Source organism: Gracilinanus agilis, chromosome 2, assembly GCF_016433145.1.
Source record: "Gracilinanus agilis isolate LMUSP501 chromosome 2, AgileGrace, whole genome shotgun sequence".
NCBI lineage: Eukaryota > Metazoa > Chordata > Mammalia > Didelphimorphia > Didelphidae > Gracilinanus > Gracilinanus agilis.
The window spans coordinates 650,961,950-650,987,709 of record NC_058131.1 but is presented as its reverse complement, the minus strand read 5'-3'; the positions used below and the strand labels follow the sequence as shown (position 1 = coordinate 650,987,709).

At 39.6% G+C, this 25,760-nt stretch overlaps 1 protein-coding gene across 1 annotated transcript in view; it reads left to right on the top strand.

The window, feature by feature from the left end:
- Nucleotides 1-25,760, top strand: part of CPN1 (carboxypeptidase N subunit 1) — a 41,148-nt gene that overhangs the window by 13,203 nt on the left and 2,185 nt on the right. The window contains exons 2-8 of the mRNA XM_044665760.1: nucleotides 3,851-4,047; nucleotides 5,757-5,912; nucleotides 7,549-7,731; nucleotides 15,269-15,380; nucleotides 17,023-17,162; nucleotides 18,151-18,250; nucleotides 24,115-24,233. Of these exons, the coding sequence (XP_044521695.1) occupies nucleotides 3,851-4,047; nucleotides 5,757-5,912; nucleotides 7,549-7,731; nucleotides 15,269-15,380; nucleotides 17,023-17,162; nucleotides 18,151-18,250; nucleotides 24,115-24,233 (1,007 nt within the window). The remainder of the gene's footprint in view (nucleotides 1-3,850; nucleotides 4,048-5,756; nucleotides 5,913-7,548; nucleotides 7,732-15,268; nucleotides 15,381-17,022; nucleotides 17,163-18,150; nucleotides 18,251-24,114; nucleotides 24,234-25,760) is intronic.

The window sequence follows — 25,760 nt, the reverse complement described above, 5'->3', positions numbered from 1 at the left end:
TCTGTGGTTAAAGATTATTTTACTGTCGTATGTAGGCAGTCAGCTTTACGGTCAATAACATTTAGAGTTCAGTGGTGCTATTTGTTGAAGAATGAACACACAAGCCAGTGGTCAGAGCAGGGTTTTAATGGTGAAGGGAGGAGAGAAGCGAAAGAAATAAGACAAGGGAGAGCCTGTTGCCACCGATACCATCTGTAGTTCTTTTGCTGACAGCAGTTTCTAGTTATCTGACTGTATTTCAGGTCAGCTCAATAGGTTTTTGGCACACATACAGTGTGGATTTGGGGAACGAAGAAGATAGAATCTGTGTCTAGAAACTACAAGGTGTGTCCACAGATCAGCTCAGCTGCAGGTCTTCTTGGTTGTATTCAAGTTGTTACTCTGATTTCTGGCGAGATTTTTTTTTTGTTTTAAAGTAGAATGTAAGGTCCCTCGGGAAAGGAACAGTTAACTGTTTTGTCTTTATAGCCTCCAATACTTTGCACATAGTAGGTGTTTAAGAAATGCTTTTTGGATTGGATTGGATTCACTGTGCTTTAAAAAAGGAGTTAGTCATTTTACAGATGAGGAAAGGAAGGTAAATATTATTATGTTTACACTTCATGATGCCTTCACATTTGTAGGATGCTCATTATGAATCTGAGTTATTACTTATTAAATATTACTGTCTGGAAAAAAAGGGAGTTGGTAGGAAGGTTCTCCTGCAGACTGCTATAATAATAATAGTAATAATGATGATGATGACATAACAGCTGGCATTTATATCAATATCAATTCAAGGTTTGCAAAGTGCTTTACAAATATGATCTCATTTGTTTCTCCTAACAAACCCTGGGAGGTAGGTCCTATTATCATCCCCATTTGCAGATGGTGAAGTTGAGGCATAAAGATTTGCCAATAATTCTCCATTTTATCTGGCAGTAAGCCTGGCCAAAGTGAAGCTACATCTAGTAAGGAAGGAGAGGCAAGTAGTAGGCAGATCAATGAGGAATGAGGAGACTCAGTTTTTAATCCTGGCTCTGCTATGGAACACGCTAGGTATGTCACTGCACTGCTGTGGGTCCATTTCCTCCTCATTCATTTAAGGAGTTGCCCTAGAACTGAGGTTCTTAGCATTTAGAAGGGTAGGGGAGCATGGAAGCCTGGGGAAGCCTCTCAGCCTCTTCTCAGAACAGTGGTTTGTGGCAGAACAGTGGTTTGTGGCTGATATTCATAATTAAGGGAAATAATAAGTTTCAGGGGAGTTTAGTGAAAATAAAGATGTAATTCCACCCCAATGGAAGGTCACAGACACCCTGAAATATATCTAGGAGCTTCTTTAAAGGTTAAGAACATGTTCTAGGGGCCAGCTAGGTGGTTCGGTGGATTGAGAACCAGGCCCAGAGACTGGGACTTCCAAAATCTGGCCTTGAGATAAGTCCTAGCTGTGTGACCCTGGGTAAGTCACTTAACCCCGATTGCCTAGCCCTTACAACTCTTTTTGCCTTGGAACCAATACACAGTCCTGATTCTAATATGGAAGGTAAAGGTTAGGAAAAATAACAACATGTATACCAGATGATCTCTAAAATCCTTTTCCATTTAAGGATACATAAATTCTAAGACTCCTTCCCATCTCATGCCTGGCAACAAGCCTGCCCTGATAGGAAGAGGAGAGTAAACTGCCATAAATATTGGGAAAGTCTAATGGGATGATTAACAACAATTATGCTTTTAGTGAAACTTGAGGGGAATTTTAGAGTGCAGATTTGGGATTGACCTTCTCTCTAGTCTTAGAGATCTATTTTAGTGTTAATTTTTGTTCAGTCATTTCAGCCCTCTCAACTCTTCATGACTCCATTTGGAGTTTTCTTGGCATAGATACTGGAGTGGTTTGACATTTCCTCCTCCGGTTCATCTTACAGATGAGGAAACTGAGGCAAGCAGCATTAAGTGACTTGCCTAGGGTCACACACTTGTAAGTGTTTGAATGTTAATAGTCTTTGATCATTGTAAAAAAAATCATAAAAGGAAGAATGACAAATGGGTTAGAGTAAAATGGCCTAAAGGAGCATAAGTCATTGTTTGATTTGATTTGATTTTTAAAACACAGCAAGAGTCAGTATGGTATAATAGTTAGAGTACTATATTTATAATGTGGAAAATCTAAGTTTAAATTCTGTCTCTACAACTATCTGCATGGTGAGGTGAGCAGAACCAGGAGACTATTATACACATTTACAGCAATATTGTGTGATGAACAATTGTGAATGACAACCATTCTCAGGAACACAAATGATCCGAGAAAATCCCAAAGGATTCCTGATGAAAAATGTTATCTGCTTCCAGAGAAAGAACTGATGGAGTCTGAATACAGCCCAAAGCAGACCATTTTCCACTTTGTTTTCTTCATGTTTACATGTATGAGTGTATCTTCCACATGACAAATAGGACAGTATTTTGTATGCTAGCACATGTACAACCAGTATCAAATAGCTTACCATGGTGGGGAGGAAAGGAAGGAGAGAATATAGAACTCAAAATGTTAGGAAACAAATGCCAAAAATTGTTTTTCCATGTAATTAGGAAAAAGAAACCATTACTGAAGAAAAAAATAATAATAAAACTATCCAGGTGACAGTGAGAAACTACCTTACCTTCTTGGAGCTTCAAGTAAGGGTGACTTTTAAAGATATGCCATAGATGGACCCTAGGCTTAGGTGCAAAGAGACCTTAAAGTCTCTCTATCTAATCCTCCATTTTTCAGGATGAGGAAATTGGAGTCCCAAGAAATTAAATGGTTTCATCACACAAATAGAATGATAACATTATTTTGAGCTAGAAGGGAGCATAAAGGTCATCTAGTACAATTCTCTCATTTTACAGGTAAGGAAACTGAGGCCCCCTTCAGAGAGATGTAGTGACTTATCCAAAATCTCTCAAGTGGCAAATGGCAGACCTGAGATTTTTTTAAAATAATTTTTATTCTTTAGAAAAGTTGTCATGGTTATATGATTCATGTTCTTACTTTCCCCTTCACCCCCCAACCTCCCTCCCCATAGCCAATGCATATTTCCACTGGTTTTAACATGTGTCATTGATCAAGACTTATTTCCAAATTGTTGATAGTTGCATTGGTGTGGTAGTTTTGAGTCTACATTCCCAATCATGTCCGCCTCAACCCAAGTGTTCAAGCAGTTGCTTTTCTTCTGTGTTTCCTCTCCTGTAGTTCTTCCTCTGAATGTGGGTAGCACTCTTTTCCATAAGTCTCTCAGAATTGTCCTGGATCATTGCATTGCTGCTAGTACAGAAGTCCATTACATTCTATTTTACCACAGTGTTGGTCTCTGTGTACCATGTTCTTCTGGCTCTGCTCCATTCACTCTGCATCAATTCCTGGAGGTCATTCCAATTCACCTGGAACTCCTCCAGTTTATTATTCCCTTGAGCACAATAGTATTCCATCACCAGCATATACCACAATTTGTTTAGCCATTCCCCAATAGAAGGGCATACCCTTGTTTTCCAGTTTTTTGCCACCACAAAAAGCGCGGCTATAAATATTTTCGTACAAGTCTGTTTATCTATGAACTCTTTGGGGTACAACCCCAACAATGGTATGGCTGGATCAAAGGGCAGGCAATCTTTCAAGTGGCAAATGGCAGACCTGAGATTTTGACCTCAACTCTTCTACCTCATTCCTTCTGCTGTGATCTGTCAGTTGAAAAGAAACAATCAAAAACCAAAGCTCCTTTTGTAACATTGGGTGTTTATCCAGGAAGATCCTGGGTCAGCTCAATCTCTTTTCTTCTTTTCCTGGCTTTAAGAATAATTTAGTTTTTTGTTGTTTTTTTTTTTTTTACAATTCCAGTGGAGCCAGAATTTAAGTATGTTGGAAACATGCATGGAAATGAAGTGCTGGGGAGAGAGCTGCTGCTCCAACTCTGCGAGTTTCTGTGTGAAGAGTACCGCCAGAGGAATGAGCGCATTGTGCGGCTAATTCACAACACGAGGATTCACATCCTGCCCTCCATGAACCCAGATGGTTATGAAGTGGCTGCAGAACAGGTATTGGGTCTGGATGATAGCTAAGATATGTTTCTATTGTGCCTGATGCTTTTGTTAAGCTTTTCAAAGCACTTTACAAATACAATCTCCGTTTTTATCCTCACAATAGTGCTGGAAGATAGGGGCTAGTATCATTCCCCATGTTAAAGATGATAAAACCGAGTCCCATAAAAAATAAGTAGTTTGACCCAGATCACACAGCTAGTAAGTGCTTTAAACTACTAAGCTAGCAAGTCCTGTAAACTCAGGTTTGCTGAGGGTTTGTTTTATTTTTAACCCTTTTCTTCTGTCTTAGAGTCAAAGTAACATATCCCAAAAGATGACTGACATAAAAACAAAATGCATCAATAAATTATTTATTTTTTATTTTAAGCCCTTACCTCCTGTCTTAGAATCAATACTACATCTACTATTTGACTAAGCTGTTGGCCATCGAGTAGATACAGAGAATCACAGATTAGCAGGACTTTAGATCTAACAGGGGAAACTTAGTGATCCCTTCTCAATTATCCCTGTGACAGATGAGATGTGATTATTATTGCAAAGATTCAATGAGGGTAGCAGCAATGGGAAGTTGAGGCAGCAAGCCTGGTATAGTGGAAAGAATGTTGGGTTTAGATTCAAGAGGACCTGAGTTCAAATTCCAACTCTGCTACTTATTACCAGTATAGCCCTGGATAAGTAATTTAACCTCTTCGTGTTCCTGTTTCTTAATCTTGCGGATTAGTTATTTGGACTACATGGCCTCTAAGGTCCCTTCCAGCTTTGAATCTATGGTGCTAATGATTCAACCCAGCCAAAAAAAATTTTAAGGAATCTAGAGAGTGACCTTTTCTACCCTCGATCAAGCTAAAAACAAATTGTACCCAGAGAGCAGAAAGTTCAGCAAACAGATTGAAATCTTCTATTATTCTTTCTTCCCCCTTCTTATCCTGAAGCCTGAGTGTGGATAATGCTTATCCACCCATCCAAAAACACACCCCAATATTCAAACAAAGAAGGCATCAACCTGGTCTGTGGAACCTGCTCTTCAAGCATGAGGGACAATGACCCCAGTCCTGCCCCTTTTCTCCCACTCATTCTTGCACCTGAGTGTCTCTGTCTTCCCAAGTCTACTTTTAAAAGAGGATTTCAACTCTCCTTCCCTTCTGGAAGCACGCAAGATCTTTTAGAGGTTTCCTAAAGATTTTTTTTTAAGTATCAATAAATAGAGACAGATTAAAAAGTTGATGATGAAGTCTGAAAGATCTGTGTTCAAGTCTTGTTTCTGACATAGTACTATGCCACCCTGGACAATTTGCTAAAACACATATCAAGTTGCTCATTTTAATGAGTAGAAGAAATTTCCTAATCTGGAGTTGTGAAATTAGGTCTAGTCCCTTTCTTTACCCTTCCCTTCTCCAATAAAAAAAAAAATGCAGGGAAGGCAATGGAGATAAAAATAAGATTTTTTAAATGTTGCAAAGTTACAAATATTGAATTTTGGCACTTTTGTTGAGCCAGTTTGAAAGACATAAAGTGGTAGAAAAAATGATAAGGGCTAGGCAATTGGGGTTAAATGACTTGCCCAGCTAGGAAGTGTTTGTGGCCATATTTGAACCCAGGACCTCCTGACTCCAAGCCTTGCTCTATCAATGGAACCACCTAGCTGAGACAAATGTAAGCTTTAATCTGAAACTTCCATTTCCATCTCTTCCTTTTCCCTCCAGGGTCCAGATTCCAATGGATATCTTGTTGGCCGGAACAATGCCAATGGAATAGACCTAAACCGAAACTTTCCAGATCTTAACACCTACATGTACTACAATGACAAACATGGAGGACCTAACCATCACATACCCCTTCCAGACAACTGGAGAAATCAGGTACAGAGCTGAAATGTTTATCCACAAAAATAACTTGGGGGGGGGGGGAGGAGGAGAAATCATAGCAACTCATTTTCTCCCATCTACTTTTATTCTTTTGTTGTTGTTGTTAAACCCTTAACTTCTGTGTATTGGCTCATAGGTAGAAGGGTGGTAAGGGTGGGCAATGGGGGTCAAGTGACTTGCCCAGGGTCACACACCTGGGAAGTGTCTAAGGCCATATTTGAACCTAGGACCTCCAGTCTCTAGGCCTGACTCTCAATCCACTGAGCTACCCAGATGCCCCCCCCCATCTACTTTTATTCTAATTCAATCACCAAATATTTATTAAGCACTAACTTGACTATATTGACAGTCCCCTGAAGGTAAGGCTGTGTTTTATCTCTTTTTGAATCCCAGGTACCTTCCATAGCACTTGGCATTTAGTGATGATAGATAAGGACAGGAACTAGACTTGTAAAAAGATTGTGTCCTGCCCAAGATCATACAGCCAATATACATTAGACTTAGATCTTCCTGGCTTCTAGGCCAACTTCCTCTTCTCTGTGCCATCCTGTCTTTTCCCAGACCTTAGCCCAGAATTCTGTGCTTAGTTAGATTCCATAAATATTTGGCGATGGTTATGCCAATAATAAATTAAATCCTATAGAGAAAACTTTCATATTTGTTTATCTATGAACATGTGTTCCATAAATATAAGATATGAAGAATATGGACCATCTTGTTTTTGTGTATGCATTCCCAATTCCCAGTTGAATGCTTGGCACCTATTAGATGATTAATAAATTCTTATGCGGGGGCAGCTGGGTGGTTCTGTAGTTTGAGAGTCAGGCCTAGAGATGGGAGGTCCTAGGTTTGAATCTGGCCTCAGATATTCTTAGCTGTGTGACCCTGGGCAAGTCACTTAACCCCCATTGGCTAGCCCTTATAATTTTTCTACCTTAGAACCAACACTTAGTATTGATATTAAGATGGAAGGTAAGGGTTTTAAAAAAATAAAAAATAAATAAATTCTTATACACTAATTGACTGATCAGCCTTAGCTCAGATCTGTCAGAGGTGGATAAATGGCTTCCAGTCTTATTCCTTCCCTCTTTGTATGCTGCACAAATCAGTCAATCATCAAGCATGGAAATGAGTCAACAATACAGCTTGGAAAAGGATGAAGATGTCTTTGGCCTGGGTCTCCTCCTTTAGATGGATGTTCTAGGAGGAACCAGTCAATCAGAAAGTGGAAGTTTCATGTCTCTCCCAATTCCAATGTGAGAAGTAGTTTGATTTAGAGTGAGTTTCTAAGATGAAGATGTTCCATAACATGATAGAAAAAGGCCAGTGAAAATGAGTTAGCAGGATACCCTAGAGAGGGATAAAGGGATGCTCAGCCATGCTTTCCCTTATCTACTCCATTTTACTCCTCTGGGTCTAATTATAAGGCTAGAGACCAAGAAGGCAGGGAACAGATATGCAGCCTTCCTTTCTTCATCTTCCCCCTTGACCCCCCTCTTTATTAGGATGGAGAATTTTCAGACACTCATTTGTGTGAATTCTGTATTTTCTTTTGCATGAATATAATTAATGAATAGTTTGGCATCTGGTGTCCTCTTGGGAGCCCTCCTAACTCCTTATCTCCATATAGGTGGAACCAGAGACAGAGGCTGTTATAAAGTGGATGGACTCCATCAACTTTATTCTTTCTGCCAATCTTCATGGAGGCGCAGTTGTAGCCAATTACCCATATGACAAGTCCCGTGAGCATCGGGTTCGAGGTTTCCGTCGTACTGCCAATACTCCCACCCCAGATGATAAACTTTTCAAAAAGGTAAGCAGAAAGGCTAAGTTAAGTGCTTGGCAGAGAATGAGGTATAAAAAGGATGTGAGGTCCAAGAGATGAGAGCATACTTGCTGAGATACGTGAAAGGGAATTCTTGGTTCTCTGTGAGTTCATACCTTACTTGATGCTAAGTGAGAACAAGCCAGAAATTTAAGAGTTCACACACTCAGAAAGGTATGGTTCCAAAGGTGAGAACTCAGACAATTTGGAAACTGTGACTGGCCCCCATGAAAAGGGGTAGGGACAGGAAACTACCAAAAAAGCCATGAAAATCCCTGAGGAGGGAGGTTGGTGAAGGAATTGAGTGAAGGAGGCTAGTAGAGAGTGAACTCCAAGAAGAGAGTCACTCCAAGAAGGAAGTTGGCTTCAAGAAGAAGGTTGGCTCAAAAAAGAAAGTAGGCCTCAGGAGTCACCTTCAGCTCTAGTCATTTTCTTGGGTGAGTGGACAGCTGGTTTTCCCTTCCTGTCTTCTGGAGATAGTTTAATTCTGATTGAAGGTTAACAAGTCCTGGCTGAGCCAAGCACTGGAACAATATTTAGTTAGATAGGCTAATGTCTTTTTCTATCCTTTTGTATTTCTCTATTTTCACCTCCTTTATAAATAAAAGATCTATAATTTTCATATATGTAGCCAAACCATTAATTTTAACGCTTACAGATACTATTATCTACAAAGTACAAATGTACTTCCAAGTACAGGCCACTGAAGTTCCTTTAAATTCTCAAATTATATATGCATATAACTGCCAATCAAATAGAATCATCCTTATCCGAATCACATCAGAAAAACAAAATGATACACTGATGTTAAATTTCCATATTCAGAGAATAAGAAGAAAACCCTAATTAGAGGAGGCAGAACAATATGATGGCAGGAAAAATGGCTCTGAAGTCCGGCTTTTGGTTCAAATACCACTTCTTTTGTTTGTTACGTGGGTGACCTTAATAAAATTACTTAACCTCCAAGGACCTCAGTTGATAAGATGAGAGTATTGGACTAGATGACCTCTGAGGCCCTTCCAGCTCTAGATCTTTCTAATCTTTCTAAGAGTTTACTTAACAATAATCCAGTAAGGAAAGAAAAAAAAATAATCCACAAAGAGATTAAATAGCCTACAGTGTCAGAAGACCTAAGTTTGAATACTACCTCAAGCACTTACACGCTATTATCCTGGGACAGTCATTTAACCTCTCTTGTCCTCAGTTTCCTCATCTGTAAAATGAGGATGATAATAATAATAGCATCTACCTCACAGGGTCATTGTGAGGATGGAATTGTTGTGTTAGAAATACACCCAAGTTTGAAGCAGGGTCTCCCCTCAAGGAAAGGGAATTCAAACTCAGTTCAATCCAGAAGTAAGAAAATAATTTTTTTTTGAAGAAGAAGAGGTTTAAGGTGGGATAATAGCCTAATGGCTGATGGATTAGCCCAGGGGCTAGAAGAGTACCTTCTCTTAGAGCTGATGGAAGAGCAGCTCTCCAGATGGGTAGTAGCAGTCCCAGTTTAGAAATGTAGTTTACATATTTATTAGGGTCTAGTGGCTAGTCATCTCCCATTCCAGAGAAATCTTTGCTTTTCCAGAAAACCCTGGAAAATGGACAAAGCCAAATTCAGGGGGAGGTGTGGTTTTGGTTTGACATATATGTCATAGGGAATAAGGAATATGCATAGGTTTGGGGGATCCTTCTGGATTGCTAGAGTCCTTAGTGCACATGTCCCATTTCCCCCACATTTTCCACCTTGTCATTTTTTGACAATGTGGTAGAGATTTTAGTACCCTGCTGAAATGGGAACATTTGGAGCTGGGGGTGGGGGGGTGGGGGGCATGATGTAGTCAGTAGATGACCACTATAGGCAATTAATTATGTCTGTTGGTTCAGAACTTAAGTAAATAAAAATATGAGCATTTAATAAAACAGATTAAGCACAAAGCTGATGGCCAGTATAGAACATTACAGATCCATTACAGGTGATTGATGATGCAGAATGGGTTGCTGATCAGCAATACAGATGCTTGACTAATGCTGAAACTACAGATTTTGCAGTTGATGTTTGACTAGTGTTAACTGGTGAGAAATGCAAGATTTCATAGTATGAGACTAGATAAGGATATTAGAGTATACCAGGAAGAGGTATCACATGTCTACTTTATCTTCAATTGCATGCATAAATATCTGTTAAGCTACTAAGATGTGATGATATTTGATTATAAATACTTTTTAAAATATTTGTGGCATGCACACATTAAGGAACACTTTTCTTTCCTTTTGAGCTGCTCTACTGGACAGAGGTGGTAGACAGTAATGGTGATTTTAGAGATGGAGTGCCAGACCCCAGCCACATCCCATGCCCCAGATTGAGTGCTGTGCTTCCCCCCCTCCCACACCCTGAGTGCACAGTGTACCCTGCCCTTCTCCCTTACCTTACAGAGGGGAGGGAGGAAGCACTCCCATTGGGCTGCGGGCAGAGGGGTGGTTGATGTGAAAAAATGTCATTGGGCATGGTAGAGAGGGGGAAGGGAAGTCTCTGCCTTTCTAGTAACCAACTGGGGAGAGGTAGCCTTGTGCCCATAGAGAGTGCTCTGCATGCCATCTTTGGCACCCGTGCCATAGGTTCACCATCACTAGAACCTTCAAGAACTCTTCATTTGCTACTAACCCATAAGATAAGAGAATCATAGATTTAAGCCAAAAGTCATCTGAAAGTTATGCCAGGAGGGTAGGTGACTTTCCCCCTAGAAAAGATGGTTGTCAGTTGTCTCATGCTAATTCTATCTCCAACTAAGGAGTTAGAAGACTAGGATTCTAGTTCACGTTCTCCCATTGACACACTGCATGAATTTGGTCAAGTGATTTAACCTGTCCATACCTCTGTTCTTTCATTTGTAAAATGAGGGGGCACCTTCCAGCTCCAGAATTCTGTGTTTCTAAAAGTTTCCAATTCAGAATGATTTACTATTTGTTTTAAGATAGCTTATACAGAACAAAATACTTTACCACACTGTCCTAGGGAGAACAACAAGTCCCCAGGTGGCACAGGAATGTCTGAATTGCCATTAGCCTCCAGATGAGTTTAGATAAATTAGTTTAGTACCAAGTAAGTAGGTTTGGTCTGGTTCCTGTATCTGGAAGATCTCCTTTTGAGAAGTGCAGCATCAGTGATTTGACAAGCAGGCTGCTTCAGCAGAAAGAGGAAGAAAGTTTATCTCTAGGCAGCTGAGAACTATTCATTCAGCTTCACCCTGGACAAGACCTTCTGGCTATTAAAAGGTCTGGATCAACTAGAGCCAATCGAATTTCTTTAAAGGGCAAGACTCTTCTTCAACCAATAAGTCTTTAGGCTGGCAGCTAGATGTGGCTCAGTGGATTGAGAGCCAAGACCAGAGATGAGATATTCTTGGTTTAAATCTGGCCTGATACTTCCTAGCTGTGAACTGGGCAAGTCACTTAACTCCCATTGCTTAACCCTTACTGTTCTTCTGTCTTAGAACCAATATACAATATTGCTTCCAAGACAGAAGGTAAGGACTTTAAAAAATAAATAAATAAGTCTTTTGGGTCTATATCTACAAGGCCATCCCCAGACCAATTTGGATTCTACTCAGCTGTGTTCCTGGGGAAAATAGTTGTATCATTTTCCAGGTCAGGGATGGAGCCATTCTTCTAAGTATCAGACCTCTCTCATCTTTTCTGATCCACTGACCCACCCTCTCCCTTTCTTTAGTGGGAGTTCAGGCCACTGGGATTCTGATACAAGGGTTTCCCACAATCCCCAGTGAACCATTTCCATCAAGATTTCATTAAGACACTACTGTGTGCAGAGGGGATAGCTAGGTAGTGCAGTGGATAGAGAGTTTATATCTAGCCTCAGACATTTACTAGATGGGTGACCCTGGAAAGTCACTTAACTCTAATTTGCCTCAGTTCCTCATCTGTAAAATGGAAACACACCAGAGAAGGAAACGGTAAACCATTCCATTATCTTTGCCAAAAAACCTCATGGACAAAAATCCATGGAGTCAAATAAAATCAGACATGACTGACTGTTAAACAACAGCTGTGTGCAGAGTCTTTGGCTAGATGTGAGAGTGATACAAACACATGATCTCTGCCCTTAAGGAGTTTACAGTGTGATAGAGTAAGTCACTAATGCATAAAATGTAATGTACAATGTTAAATAATGAATACTTTATAGAACTGAAAGACAAAGTATTATGTACAGTCTGAGAATGAAGGTTGTGATCAGCTGAGAGGATCAGGGAAGGCTAAAAGAAGGAGGTAATATTTGAATTAGGCTTTAAAGACTGAGAAGGAATTCAAGGAGAGAAAAGAGGGAAAGAATTCCAGGAATATAGGACAGCCTAAGCAAAAGTATGGAGGCAAGAGACTATAGGCATTGTGTGATTGGTTAAAAATCTTGTGCCTTTGAACTAATTTCCCTGGAGCCCACTGACTTCCCTGTCATAAATTGGGTGATCTTCCGTGGCTAGCTCTCTTTCCTTCCTATGGTGGCTTGCAGCTGGGAACTGGTAGATTCCTGTTCAAACAGGTAGATTAGCCATGGGCACGTGGTTTTATTTTGTTACCTTCTTATTCTTTTACCCCTAATGACTACTAATAAATCTCATAAAAAGATATTTTAAGTTATTATTATTCATTTTAATTTTTACTCTTGTTTGGGGAACAAAGCTAAATCATCTTGAGAATCCTTTAACCTCTAAACAGGATGCTCCTATAGATTACAAAGCAGGGTTGGGGAGTGAATAGTAAGGGAAGTGGAAGCCTTGGTATAGATAAATTTTCTATGAAGTTTAGGAATAAAAGGGAAGAGATATGGGCTAGAAGGTCTGGAAAGACATGAATATTTTGATAGGTAGATGGGAATCCTTTGGGCTCACAGTCAGCATGAAAAGAATTCATTCAATGATCTCATGTACATTTATTAAACTCTTCTATTTGTTTATTTTTTAACATTTATTAATATTTATTTTTTAGAAACGTTAACATGGTTACATGATTTATGCTCTTACTTTCCCCTTCACCTCCCGACCTCCCCCCCTCCCATGGCTGATATGCATTTCTACTGGTTTTAACATATGTCATTGATCAAGACCTATTTCCAAATTGTTGATAGTTGCATTGGTGTGGTAGTTTCAAGTCTACATCCCCCATCATTGTCCGCCTCAACCCATGTGTTCAAGCAGTTGCTTTTCTTCTGTGTTTCCTCTCCTGCAGTTCTTCCTCTGAATGTGGGTAGCGTTCTTTTCCATAAATCCCTCAGAATTTTCCTGGATCATTGCATTGCTGCCAGTACAGAAGTCTATTACATTCAATTTTACCACTGTATCAGTCTCTGTGTACAATGTTCTTCTGGCTCTGCTCCTTTCACTCTGCATCAATTCCTGGAGGTCTTTCCAGTTCACCTGGAACTCCTCCAGTTTATTATTCCTTTGAACACAATAGCATTCCATCACCAGCATATACCACAATTTGTTTAGCCATTCCCCAATTGAAGGGCATACCCTCATTTTCCAGTTTTTTGCCACCACAAAAATCGTGGCTATAAATATTTTTGTACAAGTCTGTTTATCTATGATCTCTTTGGGGTACAACCCCAACAATGGTATGGCTAGATCAAAGGGCAGGCATTCTTTTATAACCCTTTGAGTATAAACTCTTCTATTTAAAAGGCACTTTTCTGATAACATTTGTACAACCTGGTGGAATTGCTTGTCAGCTCTGGGAGGGGGGAGGGAAAAGGGGAGGGAAAGAAAATGAATCATGTAAACGTGGAAAAATATTTTAAAATCAAAACAAAATTTTAAAAAGTCACTTTCTTGCTAAATCATAGGACCTAGTACAATAATGAAATGTAAATTGTAGGTAGCCAAGGAATATTAACTGAATAGATGAAGTGGAAGTCTTTAGTAACATCTAACATAGACAATCTAAGGATACTACCATGCATTTTATTTATTTCTTTCACTCCGCATCAGTTCCTGGAGGTCTATCTAGTTTTTGTAGAAATCAAGCAGTTAATCATTCCTAATAGCACAATAGATTCCATCACCATCATATACCACAATCTGTTCAGCCATTCCCCAGTTGCAGGATAATACCTCATTTTCCAATTTTTTGCCATCACAAAAAAATGCAGCTATAAATATTTTTGTGCTAACAGGTCCATCCCCTTTTTTTCCCCTCTCTTTGGGGTATAAACATAGTAGTGGTATTGCTGGATCAAAGGGCATGCATTCGTTTTATAGCCCTATGGGCATAATTCCAAATTGCTTTCCAGAATGGTTGGATCAATTCACAACTCCACCAGCAATGCATTAGTGCCCCAGTTTTGCCACATCCCCTCCAACATTTGTTATTTTCCTTTACTGTCATATTGGTCAATCTGCTAGGTGTGAGATTGTACCTCCAAGTTGTTTTGATTTTCATTTCTCTAATCAGGAGGGACTTAGAACCTTTTTTATATGATTATTGATAGTTTTGATTTCTTCATCTGAAAACCACCTATTCATGTCCCTTACCATTAGTCATTTGGGGAACGACTTGACAACCATGCATCTTAAACATGAGGCAATCAATAAGGTTCATTTGAAGGGATGGTTAATTCTTTTCCATAGTCTCCTGGTATGTCTCTGTATTATGGAGATCAGAGAAGAGAAGAATGGCAGCAGATACATTCCTTCTCCTTCCCTCCCTCTCTTGTCCAATAGTAACCTCAACCTTCCTAGATAAACTATTCTTTTCCTTTTTCATAGACCCTGTAACTCCTATTCCTTAAGACATCCCCACTGGGAACCATTTTCTTCTCCCTGTGTGTTCCTTGAAGACTATCCTTTGAGTACTTTTTTCTCTCTTTTTAAAGAAACTTAGTTGGGGCATCTAGGTAGCACAGTGTATATAGAGTGGCAGGCCCAGAGTTAGGAGACCTGGGTTCAAACCTGACTTCAGATCCTTCCTAGCTGGGTGAGCTCTCACTTAACCCCTATTTGCCTCAGTTCCTCCTGTAAAATGGAGACACACCAGAGAAGGAAATGACAAACCATTCCATTATCTTTGCCCAAAAAAACTCACGTGTGAGTGACTGGGGCAGTCACTTAACTCTAATTGCCTAGCTCTTGCTTCTCTAGAAGAAGGTAAAGGTTTTAAACAAATAAATAGACTTAGTAGTCTCTTTCTAAGTTCAGTGCCAAAGTAAATAAAGACCGATAGAGCTGAAAGGGACATTAGAGATCATCTAGGCTAATGTCCTCCTTTTAACAGAAGAGTAAACTGAAGACCAGAGAAGTAATTTACTTTAGTTTACAAAGTGGGGTTGATGGCAGAGCCAATGTAGAATCCAAGGCTCTTTGTTTCTTCATCCATGATTTTCCCACTATCTTGTTTTAACCCTGCTGATTAACACAGCTAATTGAGTGACTTTTGGCTTCACCCCCAATTCTAGGTGTGAACATTGCCACATAAATTTGGTATATTCTGGGTCATGTTTCCTACCGTGCTTTCCCCTCAGCTGTCCAAAGGCTATTCCTATGCACATGGATGGATGCACCTGGGCTGGAATTGTGGAGATTACTTTCCTGATGGCATCATCAATGGGGCTTCCTGGTATTCTGTCAGCAAGGGTAAGTGGATTTCCAGGAAGAGCCTGGAAGCGGAAACAACAGCTTCATTATCCTGCTAAATAGGCAGTATTATTCATAGTGAGGGAAGGCAAAAGGATGCAGCAGATGCTAAGCCTAGAGTCTTGGAAAGAAAGTCTTGGGGGGCATGGAAGGGGGGTAAAGAGTGGGGGGGGGTGCCTAAAAGAGTCACAAGTTAAACATTTCCCAGGACACCACTGCTTGATCTCCACTTTTGATAAGGACTGAGTTGATGGCTGGGATAATAACCTTCATGGAAAGGGCTACAAAGAGGAGCTGGGAAGTTTAAGGATATACTACATTTAGTTGTCTCCTTGTGACTAATAAATAGCCATTCCACAGACTTTCTCAGGGCTATCTATGCTTTAAAACTATTGAGTTGTTTTTTTAAAAAAATTTAGATGATTTACATTGTTGCTAAAAGACTTCGGAAAAAATAAATGAAGGATTTTAAGTGAAGATTTATTAATGCCTAAATAATTAAAGTAACCTTTTAAGGAAAGCATTACGAGGGGTAGCTGGGTGGCTCAGTGGATAGAGAGCCAGACCTGGATTTGGGAGACTCTAGATTCAAATCATTCCATCTGGCATTATTTCCAATAATGTGCCCCTCTTTGGCTATGCTATAGGTCCTATTTTATTGGAACTCATAAAAAACTATCTCTGACAGGAGAGAGATCCTGGGTTCAAATCTAGCCTCAGATACTTCCTAGTTATATGACTGGGCAAGCCACTTAACCCCAATTACCTAGCCCTTACCACTCTTTTGCTTTGGAACTAATATTTAATATCATTTCAAAGAGGGAAGGGAAAGGTTCCAAAATAACAACAAAAAAGAACTTTTAAAGCCAGTTCACTGTGGTTAGTTTTTCCTGCTCATCACTACATTCACTTGGAAATTCCATCCCAAAGCAAATCTGTTTCACTAAAGATAGATGCATATGATCACTTTACTTCTTTTTTTTTTAAACCCTTACCTTCCATCTTGGAGTCAATACTGTGTATTGGCTCCAAGGCAGAAGAGTGGTAAGGATAGGCAATGGGAGTTAAGTGACTTGCCCAGGGTCACACAGCTGGGAAGTGTCTGAGGCCAGATTTGAACCTAGGACCTCCTGTCTCTAGGCCTGGTTCTCAATCCACTGAGCCACCCAGCTGCCCTCTGATCACTTTACTTCTAAGAAGAGATTTGCTGAAGCCAAATCTTAGTGAAGTCCCTTCAAGCTCTCCACTCAATAACTTAAAACTTTCTGAGTTTAGTTCTCACCTCTGACACTTCCTAGCTGGGTGATCATGGACAAGTCACTTAATATCTTAAGTGTAAAAATAATATTTTCAGTGTGAGCTGAAAATATTTCACTTCAGAAATCTACAAATGATTTTAAGTCAGTGAAAAGGTGAAGCAATATTAGGCATTTTTATTGTGGTAGAAGTTGGTTTTAAAGGATAGAAAGAGGGGGAATCACTGGGAATCTTGGGTAAAAAGAATTTATTTTGTGAGCAAGAAAAGATTTAGAGGCCAAAAAGTAGAAGTGGAAATATGAGGGGATGGAAAAGTTGAGGTTGAGGAGATGTAAGACTGGGAGTTCAGGTGCACAAATCTACTACAAGTTCTTTTCTTCCATAGGAATGCAAGACTTCAATTATCTCCATACCAATTGTTTTGATATCACTCTGGAATTGAGTTGCAACAAGTTTCCACCTGAAGAGGAGCTGCAAAGGGAATGGCTTGGCAACCGAGAAGCATTGATTAGTTTTATAGAGGAGGTAAAAAGCGAAAGGATTTCTGGGGAATCTAACTTTAAAATTCCATATCTGTACCCCAAAAAGGAGAGGTTTCCCAGTTGTACACAAGGGTTTTGTTGAAGCCCAAACACTCCTCTAACAGACTTAGTTTCTCCTGTTGTGGGTTTCTTATAGTTTATAAGACGTTTCTAATGTGATTTCTTTGGGATAAATAAAATGTAATATGTCTCAAACTTTAACTCAAGTTCTTCCTCCTACTTATCCTCAAGTGTTCCATTGATATTAATTTATTCACCATGTTTTTGTCTACATTGTGCACAACAAAATTTTCCTCCAGTTTTATGACTTTGGAGGTATCTCTGACTTTTATTCATACGTATTTATTATCCCCATTCCCACTACCAAACCCCATATCTTATAGTCAATCAAGTGCTAATAATGATTCCTTTGGGAAACTGATTCGATCTACCCTATCTTCATTCCCATAGTTACAGCCCATAGACTAAAACCTGGTTTTTGTTCTTTTCTCCAATCTTCTTATTTCCAAACTAATACATAGTGAGCAACAAGGCACCAATGTCTTTCTGAGGAATCAATTTGAATATCCCTTTCTTCTCTTTCTCATCATCCCCCAAATATTTTAAATCTCAACTATATGTGATCTTTCTAAGTACTCTGCAGAGAGATTTGGATGGACTTGGAAGGAGATGGAGAGCAGAAATATCCGAAGGAAAGGGCATGAGAAATCTTATTTGCCTTGGAGTGCACAAGAGTTCTAGCTTTCTACACCAAACAGAAATAAAACTATTTCCATTTGGGACCTTTGGTTGTTGGAATGAATGAAACAAGAGAATTTAGCTCTTTATGAAAGAACTAGACTCTCACTCGCCTTTTTCTTAACTGCCAAGTTAGACTTTCAGTAGGTATCCCTTGAATGGGATACCTTTCAGTAGGTATCCCTTGAATGGATGGGCTGCAGCTCTCACCTCACTGAAACTTCTTCTGGCAGGTTCACCAAGGCATCAAGGGAGTGATATTTGATGAAAATAACAATGGCGTTGCAGGAGCAGTAATTTCCATTGGTGGGATTGCTCATGATGTTACCTCAGGTAGGTATCCATTTTTGTCTATTGCTCCATCTTTTCAGAGTTCCCAAACCTCCCCCTGCCCCATATTATGGAAAACATAAAGTAATGTCCTATCTTCAAAAGCATTTGCTATCATCATAGGGGATGACCAGCTCAGAATACAATTGGAAATAATTTCCTAGAAATGACGAAGTCCAAGATGTTCCTCTTTGAGGGTGATAATTATGCTAATTACATCAAGATTTGCAGTTTATGAAAAAGCATTTAGTAAGCATCTACTACTTGCTAGGCTCTGGGAATACAAATACAAAAGACAGTCCCTTCCTTCAAGAAGCTTATATTCCTTTTTTAAATTTTTTAAATTTAAATTTTTTATTTAATTAATTAATTTAGAGCATTATTCCATGGTTATAGGATTCATGTTCCATCCTTCCCCTTCTCTCACCCCCCCCCCCCATAGCCGACACACAATTCAAGTGGTTTTACATGTGTCATTGATTAAGACCTATTTCCATATTATTGATATTTGCGCTAGGGTGCTCATTTTGAGTCAATATCCCTAATTATATCCTCATCCTCCCATGGTGATCCCATGTGTTTTTCTTCTGTGTTTCTACTCCCACAGTTCTTCCTCTGAATGTGGATAGTGAAGAAGCTTATATTCCTAATGGGGAATATAACACATATAAAGAATGGTGGCCATGGAAAGAACTTTTAGTCTGGGGAATTGCCAACAAAGCCATAGGCAGTTGGATTCAGTAATGATGGTAGTATTCTCAGAAAAAGAGCAAGTGAAGAGCAAAGAAAGGATGGGGAAGGTGCTAGGTTGATGGCAGGGCAGATGGTAAAATGCCTAGGTGGTCCCTAGTTCCATAGCAAATGATTGAACAGTATGTGAAGCATGGTCTAGTATTAGGTATAGTGGACAAGGTGATAATAGTAATAATAATAGCTAGCTTTAAGATTTCAAAAGAACTTTACATGTGAGATTCAATTTGTTCTTCAAAACAGTCTTGTGAGGTAGATGTTATTATTATCCCCATTTTATAGTTGAAGAAACTGAAGCTCCCAGAGATTAAGTGACTTGCCCATATAGTCACATAGCTATTACATGACTGAGGTTAGATTTGAATTTGGGTCTTTCTGACTCAATCAAGTGCTTGATCTACTCCACTACCTACTTGCCTTAGTGTTTTCATTCACTCAACTGCAAGTCAGGGCAGCACAGTCCCAGGACAAGTCGCAAAGAAGGAAGGTCTAATTCCCCAAAGGAGTAAAGACATGGACCTTTTAGTTCTGGCTGGAAGATCATTTTTCCAGGTAATGAGAAACTGAACCAGACATAGCAGGTGGCAGGATGCCCAGATGGTCCTAGTTTTCTGGTAGATGGTTAGATAACATTGCAGAGCTTCCTAAATGAGATCTACAATCATTGAAGGGTTCAGCCAAACAAGCCACATAGGATTAAAACCAAAGAGATAAATATCTATGCCATGATAAGCAAATGCCCAGACCATTGGATGTATAACCTAAGAACTAAACCATCAGTACTTGGATACTACAGATGATCAATAAACTTAGCCTAAATTAAGCAGAAAGAAAAGTGTGGGATGGGTTGTCTTTTAATGGTCTCAAAGTTCTAACATAGAGGTCCATTTATTTGTTTACTTTTTTTAAGTCCTTACCTTCTCTCTAAGAATTAGTACTATGTATTGGTTCCAAGGCAGAAGAGTGGTAAGGGCTAGGCAATGGAGGTTAAGTGACTTGCTCAGGGTCACATAGCTAGGAAGTGTCTGAGGCCAGATTTCCAGATTTGAACTTAGAACCTCTCAACTCCAGGCCTGGCTCTGTATCCACTGAGCCACCCAGCTGCCCCTGAGGTCCATTTATTTAACATCATTATACTTCTGGTGGTACTTTGAGGATATAAATCATGAAAGAGCAGTTTTTAAAGAATTTATTCTGTAGACTACCCAACGGTCAATGAAGAGGCCCAAGTTGGGCATAAGGTAGGCATGGTGACACATTAATAAATTCTTATTTTGCATGAGAAAAGTAGCATAAGGGTTATTATACCAGAAATTCATGACTAGAAAAGGGAGGGGGTCAGGAAGTGAAAGGAATAATCACTGAACAACTTATACACTCAACTAATATCCATGTAATATTAAGAGATATAAAGAAAAAGATATCAGCATATGGCTTGATCTCCTGATGAAGAATTTTGGGGAGATGTAGATACATGGACAAAATTGAACACAATTTGTGAGCGGTCACCAATGTCGAAGAGATCCTTACTCCATTAAAGTAACCAGCATCATGTTCTGCATAGAGCAGGTGTTTAGTAAAATGTTAAATTAGTTCAAATGTTGATGATAGGAAATAAGCAACTTCCCTATCATCAGATATTAAAAATCCAATGAAAATTATTGTATATTAAAAATAATTTCTGCAATGTAAATATTATATCTTAGGTATTAAAGATCAGGAAAAAAAAAGAAATTTTGCAATTGTGGTAAATTTGGCCATGACAATCAATATGGAGCATACCCTTAGTTGGGATGGAGCTCATCCCAGTTTACTATTGATAACTTCCCATTTTGTTTTATTTTTGTTAAATTTTTTTCAATTACATATAGAAACAATTTTTGATAATTGTTTTCTTTTTTTTTAACCCTCACCTTCCATCTTAGAATCAGTACTGTGTATTGGTTCCAAGGCAGAAGAGTGGTAAGGATGAGGCAATGGGAATCAAGTGATTTGCTCAGGGTCACACAGCTGGAAAGTGAGACCAGATTTGAACTTAGAATCCTTTCCTTAGACCTGGCTCTCAATCCATCGAGCCACCCAGCTGCAACTTGATAATTGCTTTCTGACATTTTGTGATTCAGATTCTCTACCTCACTCTTTATTCTTGCTTATTAGGTTCTAAATTCAGTTGTTTCCATATGGTGGAAGGACTGAAAGTATTAACATCCTCTAATCGGGTGGCTTGGTCAGAGTCTCAGTCACCTCGTTCTAGTTATGATGTAATAGAGTCAAGAAGATTAGTTAAATGAAAGTTTGTTAATGCCTCAGAGTGAAATGTTTAATCAGGAAGACAGACAATTAGAAATAGTGTGGAGAAAAACAAAATTAGGGGAGGCAGCTTGCCAACATGGAAAAAAAGCTCTCATTTGGAGTCCAAAGGTGGGAGTTCAGATTTCAGGTCTGAAAAATGACAACTTGGAGGCACTTGGTCAGTGCCCTTAAGGAAGCTATTAGCTGTAAAATGAAGAGCTAAACTAGATGAGGTTGTTAACCTTTTTTTTTAAATTAACCCTTTATTTTCCGTCTTAGTATCAATACTGTGTATTGGTTCTAAGACAGAAGATTGGTAAGGGCTAGTCAATGGGGGTTAAGTGACTTGCCCAAGATCACACAGCTAGGAAGTGTCTGAGGTCAGATTTGAACCTAGGACCTCCCATCTCTAGCCCTGGCTCTCAATCCACTGAGCCACTTAGCCACCCCAGTTCTTAACCTTTTTATATTATGGACCCCTTTGGCAATATGGTAAAGCCCAAGATCCCTTCTCAGAATAATTTTTTAAATACATAAAGTAAAATACACATATTAAGGAAGCCCATTAAAATAATGAAAATTCAGAGACCCAGGTTAAGGACCACAGAGCTAGATAAATGCTGACATTTTTTCTAGCTCTAAAAATATAATCACTTGCTAATGATATAGAATGACCTAGCTATCTGCTTCAAGTTGGAGTGTAGGGTATTGCTGTGATAACACGGACAAGACTATATTGTTTTGGAGGTAGAAAGCAAAGCTGGCTGCTGATCCTTTCAGTCCTTATTTCATTAAATATTTACAGCTTCTAAATAATCCAAGTTTTCCAACAATAATGAATGAGTCAGTGTTATGACAAGAGGATTTAAGATTGGTTGCAGTTCATGGACATAGCTAAAGTCAATGTGACAACTCCACACGGAAATCTGTTGGATTGTCAAATGTAAAAGTTGAGTCTGAAAAACAAGGCAAAAAACACAGCATAAATAAAATATATCCTTTGGAGGGCATTCCATATTATTAAGTACTAGAAGAACCAAATCAAGTCCATGTTGATTTTCTTTATAAATGAAAGCAGAAGACAAAAAGTTGCATCCATAGGGAAAGGGAGTTTAGAGGTTTTCAATAAAGATACTAAAAAAAAAAAAAAAAAAAAAAAAGATATTGGTGGAGGCTAGATAGTACAGTGGATAGAGCATCAGATCTGGAGTGGAGAGGATCTGGGTTCAAATCTGGCCTCAGACACTTCCTAGCTGGGTGACCCTATGCAAGTCACTTAACTTCAATTACCTAGCCCTGCCAAGAAGGTAAAAATGAGAGAGAGAGAGAGAGAGAGAGAGAGAGAGAGAGAGAGAGAGAGAGAGAGAGAGAGACACGGGGAGGGGAGGGGAGGGGAGGGGAGGGGAGGGGAGGGGGAGAGGAGGGGGAGAGGAGGAGAGGAGAGGAGAGGAGAGGAGAGATAACTGCTTCTCTCATGTTCCCAAAAGCAAAATATGGTGTAATTAGCAAGGGTTGTGGAGGTCTATGGGATTTGCTCTCTATGGACTCCCTGTATCATGTCAGTGCATTGTTTTTTGTGTCTAGCCTTAATTCCTAAAATTGTTATTTTCGATGCTTGTATATCTCAGCTGTTCCCATTCAACCTTAATCAGTACCTGATTTCTCTGTCAATGTTTGATCCCTGTTGGTCATTCCTCTCTTTTCTGAGCAGGATTTGTGATGATTGAAGTTGTATAAAAAGCTCCTCCCCACTCCCTTCCCCCAAGAATGCCATATGAGACATCTGAGCCACAGTTGTTAATGAGTCTTGGAACTGTCCTTGGCTGTGTCCAGGGGTGGGGGTGGGGGTTGGGGGGACAGAAAGAAAAGCAAAGGATAGTCCTTGCTTTCAAGAAGCCCCTGGTCTAATGGGGGGGGGGGGGCAGATATGGCATATAAAGCCTATGTACAAACAAGAAACAGAAAGGACAAATTGAAGAGAATCAACAGAGGGGAGGGTATTTGTGTTACAGAGGATTAGGAAGGGCTTATTGCCAATGTGGGATTTTATCTGGGAGTGGAAGGACTTCAAGGAGACAGAAGAGGATGGAGAGAATTCCAGGCAGGGGGACAGCTGGTGAAAATGCTTTGAGTTAGGAGATAGAATATCTTGAGAATGACCACAAGAAGGACAGAGTCACTGCATCCCCACTGTATGTGGGGATAAGTGAGGCTGAGGTGCAAGAAGACTGGAAAGGTAGGAGGGGGGCAAATTATAAGCAGTTTTGAATACCAAACAGGATTCAATTCTTCATCTTGAAGGGAATATAGGCTATGGGAGTCAGTGCTCCCTCTTTTAAAAAGATGATCAGAAGGCAGCTAGGTAGCTCAATGGATAGAGAGTCAGACCTAGAGACAGGAGGCCCTGGGTTTAATTTTGGCCTTAGACACTTACTTTCCAGCTCTATAATCCTGGGCAAGTCACTTAATCCCCCATTGCCTCTTCTGCCTTGGATCCAATACACAGTATTGATTCTAAGATGGAATGTGAAGGTTTAGAAAAAAAGAGAAAGATGCTCAGAATAGAACCTCGTTTCTGATGTTGTTTGATCAATACAGGGCATAGTAGAATTAATATTTATCTCCATGGTTGGCATTTTCTTTTAAATGTCCCTAGACTGCATTAGTGTTGTGGCAGCTATGCCACCCTGCTAGGGGATATACATCTTAATGTATGCCAACTAAAGCCTTGAGACTTTTGGATTTGTGCTTAGATTTGAGTCACTGGGTCACTGAACAAACAGGTTTCTGATATACAAGCTGAACCTTAACCTTATGATTTTTAGGTAAGCAAGGTGATTACTTTCGGCTGCTACTACCAGGCACTTACGAAGTCACTGCCACAGCACCTGGGTACGGATCAGAGACAACGACTGTGACAGTTGGACCTGCAGACCCAAAGCAGGTGAGTTTGGTCATATTTTGCTATATCTTGTTGATATCTAAGAAGCTTTACTACTTATAAATTATTGTTCACTTAATTAATTAAAAAAACCCCTTATTGTTCACTTAATTAATTAAAAAAAAACCCTTAACTTCTGTGTATTGACTCCTAGGTGGAAGAGTGGTAAGGGTGGGCAATGGGGGTCAAGTGACTTGCCCAGGGTCACACAGCTGGGAAGTGTCTGAAGCCGGATTTGAATGGAGGACCTCCCGACTCTAGGCCTGAGTCTCAATCTACTGAGCTACCCAGCTGCCCCACTTAATTATTTTTTGCTAACCTCCTCTTATTGTCTTCTTTCTACCCTCCTTTCTTCATAACCTATTTTTTTCCTGTACCTCCTTCTCCAACCTATCCCTTCCCTTTTTCTTTCCCCTTTTCGACTGTAGAAGGGGAATACAAGTCCAAGTCAAAATGATGCCCATTACTACATCCCTCTTTGCACTGATATGAAGTCTTTGGGCAAGTCACCACCTCTCTGGGCTTTTCATTGCAAGGAAGGATAGAATACTCATCCCTAGTTTACATGGGTGTTAAAAGGAAAGCATTTTATAATAAAATGCAACAGAAATGTTAGGTGTTATTTTTGTACCATCCTATGGCCTCCAAGGGTTCCTTCTAGCTCTAACCCTATGATCCATCATTATTACTATCATCTCCTGAATGCTAACAGTTCATTTTCTGACTTCAAGGAAATCTACCAGGTGGCTTCATGAGTACTCCCACTAGGGAGCACTCTTTCTCCTTTCCTGGCACTAGGTGTCAGTTGGTCATACCTCTTGTTCACCGATGGAGCTCCCACTTGGCATGCTGAGCTCTGATGAATGCTCTAAATGACTTTTATTTTTATACCTAATAAGTAAAAATTATGGGAAATATAGGTAGGCAAAATTCAGTTTCTACCACAGAATCATGGAAATAGACTCAAGAATTAATATAGTCCAATACCTCAACACTACTCCTCTTCTATGATATAGGTAAGGAAACTGGGAATGCAGTTCCTGCTACCTGCTCTGCAACTCACCAATTCACCTACCCCACCCACAAATAGTCTTTCCTATCTATCTGAGATTAAATTTTACCCTCCTTTTAGCCCAAGATAAAGGTTGGGAGATTGTTCACTAAAGTCTTTGAGTTCAGGACAATACTGAGCTTTTGTTTTTTTAAGTTAATCAACTAGCTGGGTGGGACTAGAACCTTGGCCAGGGCATCTATGCAGCTAGCTTGCTTTTTTCTTTTCTTTTCTTTCTCTCTCTCTCTCTTCTCTCTTCTCTTTTTTCTTCCTTTCTTCCTTCTTTCCTTTCTTCTTTCTTTTTCTTTCTTCCTCCCCTCCTCCCTTCCTTCTTATCTTTCCTTCCTCTCTTTCTATCTTCCTTTCTCTCTCTTTTTCTTTCCTTCTCTTTTCCTTTCTTTTTAGTTTTCTTCCTTCCTTCCTTCATTCTTTCTTTCTTTATCTTTTCTTTCTTCCTTTGTCTTTTCTTCCTTCCTTCC